Genomic DNA, 9,149 nt, shown 5'->3' on the forward strand with positions numbered 1-9,149 from the left:
GAGGGGCCGGCCTTGCCCTTCTCCAGCTCATCTGACGGATGAGGAAACTGAGGCAAACGCGGGAGAGTGACTTGCTCAAGGACACACGGCCAGGAAGCTCTGAGGCCACATTTGAACCAGGGAAGATGCTCTCCTGACTTGGGGCCCAGAACCCCGGGATGGGGGGCCATCCTCATCCCCATTTAAAGGGAGACCCTCGAGCCACCCCAGGGCGCCCCCCTCACCCTGGAGAAGGGGCTCGGTCCCGAGATATGTGGGGGGTGAAGCTGTGCCTGTGTTGCCTGAGCTAGGTAGGGCCCACGCGGGAGAGGGAGGTGAGGGGGTCCCCGGCCCTCCTCCACTGAGGCTTTGCCAACATGCCCACGGGCTGGGGAAAGGCCCCTCGAGAAGCCGCGGCCAGAGACGCCTCGGGGTTCAATCCGGCACCCCGAGAATGCTCAGGAACCTCCCCACCGTCCAACAAAGAGCGCCAAGGCGGGACTGAACCATTTATTGTGCTGCTCCATCGACCCGACGCCCCCCGGCCGCGGACAAAGAAACGGGGGCTCCCTCCCTCCCGCGCCCTCTTCCGGGGGCCGCCAAGAGTCCTCCGCCGCCCCGGGCGCCGCTACGAGGTCTCCATCTTGTATCCGTGTTTCTCCAGCTCGGCTCTGGACAAAACCAAAAGGACACGTCAGCGGCACGGCGGAGAGGGGAGGGGCCGCCGCTCACCAGCTGGACCCACGACCGCCCCAGCCAAGGGCCCTTCTGGAGCCCACCCCAGAGGCGAGCTCTCGGGGCTCCCAACAGCCCCCGCTTTCTCTCATGCAAACTAAAAGCGCGACCGGGCAGCCGGGAAGGAACGTCCAACGAGTTTTCATTTGGCAGACTGGGGTGGAGGCTGCTGAGATCTCTGGGGGGCCCCAGATCCAGACCCCCAAGCCTGGCCAGCCAAAGAGCGGCTCTGGCTGAGATTCTCCCCTGAGGCCGCATCGCAGCCGTCAGGCTCCACTTCCAGGGGGGATCTTGGGGAGGCGGGGGGGCCCCGCCAGAGGAGAGAAGCCAAGGGACGCACCAACAGGTCCGGGAAGGAAACGGCTCGCCCCGAGGACCGCCAGGCCGTGCCTGGGTACGAGGCGATCCCTGGGAGGGGCGGCCTCTGCGCGCAGTCTGGAGACCCGTCACAGGCACGGCAGTCAGGAAGGGGGCGGCTAGAGCCAGGAAGCCCCTCCCGTGGCCGGACGAGGCTGAGCTGGGGGATTTGCACCCAGGTCGCCCTGACTCCAGGCCGCGCTGCTGCTCGGTGGGCTCTCAGAGTGGTTCTCCCCGGGGGGCCCCCTCTGTGTTCCCTGCTCTCTCCAGGGACCCTCCCCACAGAGGGGTGCCCAGCATGTCCCCCTCGATGCCACCCTCTCAGATACCGAGAGCTTGAGGACACGGCCAAGCAGCGGCCCAGCCCGGGAGAAGCGTCCACCAGCTCCCGCGAGCTTACGACGCTCCCCCCCCCCGCCCGAGTTCCTGCCCCCCAAATTACCGTAACTGATTGGAGAAGTCGTCCTCGACGTTGTCGTCGTCCCAGTTATCTTCCCAGACGTGGGCGTCCTCGTCCTCATCCAGGCCGGCCCAGTCTGGAAGGAGACAGAGCGAGGCCTCAGCACCGCTCACTTCGGATCGCCACAGCCTGGCATGGGAAGAAGCTCGGGCCGCAGATCCCGAAAGGGCTCGAGGAGCGCCCCTCCCCCCCTCCCGCCCCAGCCAGACTGGCCGGGAGGCCCAGCAAAGCGGATCCAGCATTAGCTGGAGCGTCTGAGCGGCCTCTGGCGGAGGCTGCCCAAAAGAAGGCCGTGCCCTGCCCCGGCGCGGGCAGACCAAGAGGGCCTTTTCTCAGGCTGCTTCGGGCGGCCATGAGGGGGAGGCAGGGCAGCACCCAGGGGGCCAGGGCCCGTGCCCGGCTCAGACCTGCCCGTTGGAGGGAGGACCACGACACACAAGGCTGGAAGCGGAGGTGGGCCCTGAGGCAGGCAGAAAAGGGCAGCGGGCAGAGGCGGCCCGCGGTGCCCGAGGGTAGAGCCTGGCAGCCTGCGGAGCTGCCGCTTCTGTGACTACATACAGCAGGGCTTAAAGGACGCTCCAGCAAGGACTGCCTCATCCTCGAGACGCCCGTGTCAAGTGGGTGCCATCATCGCGCCCATTTTACAGACGAGGAGAGCCTCGGGGCCTTGCAGCAGACGGGACAGCAGTCCAGGGCATCCAAGCTGGGCAGGCTAACAGTTCCGGCCTGGCCAAAGGCACCGAAGGGAGGCGGAGGGCAGAGGCCACGTCCAGGGTGCAAGACTCAGAGGCTGGCCTCACACGGCCATGTTTGCGCTCCTCTAGCCAAGCCCCTCTCCGACGTTCCTGAGGAACCAAGTGCCCCGCTGGGTCCTGGGGGCCAAAGGCAAGAGGCCCTCCGCCCCTCTGGGGCTCTGCATGGGAAAGGCAGACTCGGGAAGCCTGGCTACGCTGGGCCTCGACCAGGTGGCCGAGTCAGCTGAGGAGGCTGTGCCGGCGCCCTGGCAGAACACGAGCTCCCAGAGCAGGCGCGGCCCCGCTCAAGAGGCTGGCAGAGCCCAGGAAGGCCGGAGCTGCCCGGAGAGCCCCGGAGAGCCCCGGCCGCTGGGATGAACAGGATTCCCGCTCACTGCTTCTCCACAGGGGCCGCCCCCCCCCAATCAGCCGGGCCTGGAAGGCGCCCCAGAAGGCTGGCACCCTTTAGAAGCTCACATTTCCTCCCGGCTCGGCTCCTTGGCGGGAGGGGGGGGGCGCTCTGGGAGGGGTCAGTGCCACAGTCTAGGCCCGTCTCTCCCCCCTCCCCCCCAGGAGTCCAGCATCTCCCTCCGCTTCAGGCCCAGACAGAGAGAGACCTAGAGAGGCCCCGGCCGGGCCCAGCTGCGGCCCTGTCAGTTTCCTGTCACTGACCAGGGGAAATAGACTCGTGTTTACTCTTCCGGCAACAAGCTGGATCCGGGCTGGTCAGGCAGCCCCGTGTCCCCGCCCTCAGGGAGGGGGTTTCCAGCCCGCTGCCAGCAGCATCTCCTACCCGGGCCAGGGGGCAGCCCGCACCTGCTAAGGGATCCCGGCCTGGGTGGCCCAAGACCCGAGTGCAGCCCGGCCCGGGGGACTCCAAGGGGCCAGAAGCCGGGAGTGAGGGGCGAGCACGGGACCCTCTGCTCTGGTGAGACAGACCCCCCCCCCCAGGGCCAGCCATAACTCGGGGCTTCCCTCCATTCGGACCCGGGACTTGCGCTTCTCATCCGCACGTGAAGCCTCGGCCTTGAGGCAGGGTTCCGGGGCCCCAGGTGCCGCGCAGAGCGCTGAAGGCAGGGGAACCCCACCCCCCACCCCGGGCCCTACAGGGAAATTTGCCCTACTCTTCAGAAGATGAGAGACCCTGGCTCAGTCACTTCCGCTCCTCCGCTTTGGTTTCCTCCTCTAGGAAAACCCGCCCGGCCCCTCGCGGGAAGGCACGTGGCCCGAGTCAAGGGTCAGGTCGGCCCCTGCCCGCAGCTCACCTTCGGCCGGGAACTCCTCAAACTCGTCGTCCTCCTCCAGGAGCCCCAAGTCCACAGGCTGCTTTTTCTCCGACATGATGTCTGCTGCCGCTGCCGCCGCCGCCGCCGCCGCGCCCACTGCGCCTGCGTCGCCGCGGCGCGGAGCATGCTGGGATTGGGAGGCGGGTCCCGGCTGGGACCCAGCTGCAGTTCGCCTGCGCACGCACTCGGGGGGTGGGGCCTCAGGGGAGCGTGAGGCGGGGGTGAAGTCCGAGGGGGAGGAGGGAGCGCCGTCCCGTCGTCCATCGCGCGGGGCGCCCAAGTCTCCGGGAGGCCCCGCCCCCCGTGACGCCATTCAGGGAGCCGGGGCCTTTACGGGGAGGCGCCTTCTGGAGGGCCGCGGACTCTGCGCGTGCGCACACCGCCACTCAGCTTCTTCCCTCTCCCCACCCTGCACTACCTCCTCCAGGAAGCCCTCCTATGGTGCAGAATCCTGAAGTGCCCCTCGTCCCTAAGGGCTGTCGTTGGTTCTAAGGCAGGACCGTAGTAAGGGCTAGGCAATGGGGGTGAAGTGACTGAGTCTCGCAGCTTAGGAAGCGCCTGAGGGGAGATTTGAATCCAGGACCTCCCGTCTCTGGGCCTGGCTCTCCATCCAGGGCTGCTTCTTCAGCGCCCAGAGGTATGCACAGCACCTTCTGTGCCTCATCACAGTGTCCTGGGAATGGGGCATTTGGGTACCCAGTTAGGCAGGAAACTGAGGCACAAATAGGGACTCATACCATGGAAAAGTGGCTGAGGCTGGATTTGAACCCAGGGCCAGAGCGTGCACCCCTTTGTATCTGAACTTGTAGATGGCAACACAGGAGTCCAGGGGACTGGATGCCTTATAAGGCAGTCAAAGGAGCTCTCCCCGGCCCTTGGAGCTGCCCATCTGTCCCTTGGAAGGGGGCCCTGGAGAGGGCAGGAGCAGCCCCCAGAGCTCACCTCGAACTCACTCCCCAATTCCGTTCACCTGCCTCTTTTGGCAGCTCCTCGGGCCGACGGGCTTCTGCCCTCCAGGCCCCCCGGTGGGGAAGGGCAGAATGTCCAAGAGAGGCCTCGAGCGGTGCCTGCAAGGGCCGCCCATGGGCGGATGGACGGATGGACGGACGGACGGACGGGCCTTGGCTCGTCCTTTCTGAAACGTTCCCACGTCGCCTCTGGGCCATTCCCAGCTTCCTTGGACGCACCGGGAAAGGCCAAACCGCCAGTGAGCACAACCGCAAGACCGTCCAGTCTGGCCTCGAGCGGTTCTCTCGAAAGACGCTCGTCCAGGCTGGTGGCTGCCCACCTTCCGCTTTGCCGAAGTCTCCTTTTGGGGGCGCCCGCCTGTGCGGGGGTGCTGGGCAGCCCGGAGCAGGGGGCCCCCCCACAGGAGCTGGTTCAGCTTCAGGGCGGCCCAGGCCTGCCGTGTGCCCACCGCTCTGTGCCCACCGCTCTGTGCCCAGCGTCTGGCCGGGCGGCCCCTCTCAGGGGGACGGACTTCACTGGATTAGCCTCGGTTCTGCTAACTTGGGTCGGCGCTTCGTTTCCTCTAGAAAGGCGGGCCTGCGGGAGCCCTAGCTGGAGGCGGCGGGCCAGTTGGGGCCGTGGCTTTCCCCGGGACATCTCGGCCCGGAGGGCGTCGTGCTGGGGCCGGAAGCGAGGGCACCCCGAATGGGCAGAGCGCCAGCTCTAGGGGCGGGAAGAGCCGAGTTCAGACGGGTCCTTCGGCTCGTGGGCTAGCCCTGGGGTGGTCACCGAGGAGCCACCGGGCCTCCTCTGCGCCGGCTTTCTCCTCTAAAAGAAGAACAAGAAGAGCCCGGCCGGCCCTGGCTTGTGACGAGATGGGCTGTAAAACGCTTTGCGAGCTGCCGCTTGCTGCCCTCTGGAGCGCTGTCCGCCCCACCTGGCCGGGAAAGGTCTGCTCCCCGCCAGGCTCTCTCCTCGGGCGCACCCAAACCAACCCTGTTTGGGAGAAGCTCCTTTTCTGTCAGAGAAACAACAGCCACCCCAGAGAACTCGGAACCTTCTGGGCTACCAGAGGAGAAAGCAGACGAGACCAAGCTGGGAAGGGAGCCGGGGTGGGTGCAGGCATGGCCGGCACCGGGGGTCTTGGGAGGAGCCTGAGCGGACGGCCCATCGGGGCCATCTCAGGGATGACGCTCCCGCTCTTTCCATTCTCTCAGAAGGGCGCACTGGGTTCGGGCCTGTCGGGGAGATGCGTGACGAGCCGCAGATCATGCCCTTCCAGGAGGATCCCCCCATCAGCTTTCACTACGTGCACAGAACTGTGAGGACTTCACGGTTTTCCTCTCTGCTGTACCTCCAACCTTTAGGCTTTGTCTGCACCACCAACAACGCGGGGGCCGAGGGAAACAGCCGGCCATTCCCTTTTTAGAGCCAATGCTCAACAGGCTCGGTGGCCCGGTTCCCAGCTCACCTCCTGGTTCTTCTTAAAGTTCGCTTTGACGGTCCGTCTCCCTCTGGAGACCCTCCCAGAAAACAAAAGCAAAGCCCTCGCTGCAGATAGGCAGAGACGACTGACGCCCCCAAACCTGCAGGGGCCCCCGCTCTGCCAAGAGGCGGGCTGGTCCAGCTCATCCTGGGTCTTCAGGAATGGCGGAGGTTGCGTCTTTCCAAGTGGCTCATTTCCCCCAATGCTGGCGCAAAACTGTTCTTTTGGTTCTGCTCATTTCATTCTGCATTTGTTCCTTGAGCTCTTCCTCAGTTTCTCTGAAACTGTCCCTGGCATGATTTCTGACCCTACAATAGGGTTCCATCACATTCAGAGCCCATAACTTATTTTTAGACCTTTACCTCCAGTGCAATTGGGGTTAAATGACTTGGCCAGGGTCACGCAGCTAGGAAGTATCTGAGGCCAGATTTGAATTCAGCATCTCCTTTCCCCAAGCCTGGCTCTCTCTCTCTACTGAGTCACTTCATTTTTGAATCCTTTGCTACCTCCAAAAGCTACCATCTGGAGTTTTGTATCTCCGAGTAAGCTCCCACCCCAGTGGCTCAGGGAAAACCCAAGATATTTTAATTGTTACAAGTGAAAGAATAATTGAAGCTCATTTGAATACTGCAACTCTGCAACATTTCTTCTTTCCCCTGCAATGTAGGAAATGATGGCAAAATGAAGAAATATTGAAGTTCTTCTGTTACCCAATTCCAGCCCACCTGCAATAATAGTACCCAGAGAATTCTGGCGGAGGCCGCCGAGATCTCAAGCGAGTTTCAGAGACTTGGAAGGCCCTCCGAGATTCCCGAGCTATTCCTCTCTTCCTCACAGCACTCTGCGATATCAGAGAATTGCACATGAAACAGGCAGCCCTCGATGGGAGGGAGAAGGGCTCAAGAAACTCTGGCACCAACGGAATGTAACAAAATATGCTCAGGTAGTATTAAATGGTGCCGGGGAGGAATCGAAAGAAACGGGGAGAGCTTTCCACAGAGCCAGGAGAACAATATACAGAGTGATGACAGCCCGGAAATGGAAAGATGGAGGGGAAGAAAGTGAACTCTTGGAGGAATGGGAAAACCAAGGAAGGGCCACGAGAAGGCCGAATTAAAGACCCCACCAGCTGCCTCCCTCCTGGTGGAGAGGTGGCTGGCTCCTAGAGCAAGGCACTGTGTAGAGCACACAAAGGGCTGTGCCTCCCTCCTATGTCTGCTGCTTGTTTTTCTTTGTCACAAGGGAGGGTTTTGTCTTATAGGGAATGACTGAGATAAAAACAAAAGGAATCAATAAAAGATATTCGAAAAAGAAATGCAAAGGCTGCCTCCCATGCTTCCTGCTTAGCTTTTCTTTTTTTCAGCCCATGTCCCTGAGGCTGTGTACGGAAAGCAAACCGTGTGGGCTTCTAAAATCGCCCACCGTGAACAATAACGGTGTCCCCGATGGCTCCTGTAACTGAACCAAAGGCAGGGACTTTGGGCCCTTTCTCCCCCGCCAGGGACCTGTTTCCTCCCCCATCTGCCTTTGGAAGCTGCTCCTTTTCAAGATCCCTTCATGCTCGTCTCCCCTGTTAAACGAACGTTCGGAATCCTGTGATTGATTCTAGGCTGGTGGAAGGACCAGCAAAGAAACCCCGGGTGGCTCTTTCCTCCTCCTCAATTACTTTGTAAATAATAGCGATGATAATGATAATAAAACCCAACGGGAAAACGCTCCGTTCGCAGCCCGGACCCTCTCACACCGTCCCGGCTGCTTTGGGAGCCCAGCGGCACACCCCGAGCCAAATCCCGAGAAGGTGGCCCGAATGCACAGATAGGTCGAGCCCAGCGCGGCCACTGGGCACCGGAACGCTGCTCCAGACTCGGCATTTGCATGCCCGAGGCTTGTTGGAAAAGGCGATTATGGTCTTCCGAGCAAATCATAAGAATTTTAAAAATGTTCTAAATGCCGTATTTATGTGACAGACGCTAACTGCTCTGAAAGAATCATTATGGTTTGGGAAATGATATGCAATTTCAAAATCATCTGAAATCATTCCAATTGCCTGTATTTACATTTCTATAATGGATATTTATAATGGTGATTATTTTAGCGCTTACCTTGTTTTCAAGGATATAACACTGGTTTCTATGGGAACCGGAGCGGCAGCGAGGAGCAGAATTTTAAGAACCCCTTTGAATTGCAGTGGCTGCAAACTGAGCTGCGAAGGCTGTTTATTCTCCTTCCCTGTTTCTCTTAATCTTTTAAGACAAAGGTGTGGACTGAAATCATCGGCAGTCATTTAAAAACACTAATGAGCCGATTTGTCTGAAATAACTCGGACACACTGAGTCGGCGGCGGTGGGCTAATCGTTGACTCCCCTGGTCGGACTCATTGTCCATTATCGCTATAGAAAAGACTGCCAGGCTGGGGAAATTGTACCCAGAAAAACTTTCTAGCTGATACTGCCCAACCGTTTTGTTCCAGCCTAAACCGGGGGCCCTTTGCAGGAAGCAGAAGCAGCCTGAGCCCCAGTCTTCCCTGAGCAGCCATGTCCTTCCCCCCCTCGATTTGATGCTTCCTTTCTGTGGCCCTTTCCCATTTAGAAATCCTTTTCTGCCCTCCCTGCATGATTATTTATCCCGGTGCTGCTGTGCTGCATTCTAGCCAGCTCCTGGCGGCAGCCGCCGCCTCACTCGGGGCCTCCTGCTTTTTACGGGGTCGTTTTAGCAAGTTCATAAATGTTCAGATTTGGAGATTTCTTTTTCTTGGCCCAGAGCTGAGACCATAAAGATGCCCACACGGAACGGGGGATTCTTCGCTTTGGGCTGTTTATTCTAGTGAATCATTTTCTCATGCTATGCTTTCCCACATCATCCAGAAGTCGTCCTCCTCAGGAAAACTGCGAGGCCATCGCTGTGGATTTGTGTTCGTTATCCTCTCTGAGAGCTGCCAAACTTCCCGAAGGCAAGCCCAGCAATTTGGGGGAGAGCAAATGAAACCGTAAATAATTCGGTTGTGTCAGCGCATACCTAGCTGCCGAGCACGGAGCAGGCTGAGAGGGCCCGGCATCCTAGAGGGACCTTATATAATACCTGCGAGCACAGCTATTGCTTACATGTAATCTGCCTTAAATCCAAAGATTAGGGCTCGGTGGCGAGGTGCCAAACAAGGGAGAACA

General features: G+C 60.4%; 1 protein-coding gene across 1 annotated transcript; it reads right to left on the reverse strand.

The window, feature by feature from the left end:
• Positions 1 to 474: 474 nt before the first annotated feature.
• Positions 475 to 3,643, reverse strand: SEM1 (SEM1 26S proteasome subunit). Its single transcript, XM_044677866.1, has 3 exons — positions 3,531 to 3,643; positions 1,514 to 1,607; positions 475 to 650 (listed from the first exon to the last, which is right to left on the reverse strand). The coding sequence occupies exons 1-3, from the start codon at positions 3,604 to 3,606 to the stop codon at positions 608 to 610; spliced, it is 213 nt and encodes a 70-aa protein (XP_044533801.1). The 5' UTR covers positions 3,607 to 3,643; the 3' UTR covers positions 475 to 607.
• Positions 3,644 to 9,149: the final 5,506 nt, after the last annotated feature.

Source organism: Gracilinanus agilis, chromosome 5 (genome assembly GCF_016433145.1).
Source record: "Gracilinanus agilis isolate LMUSP501 chromosome 5, AgileGrace, whole genome shotgun sequence".
Taxonomy (NCBI): Eukaryota; Metazoa; Chordata; class Mammalia; order Didelphimorphia; family Didelphidae; genus Gracilinanus; species Gracilinanus agilis.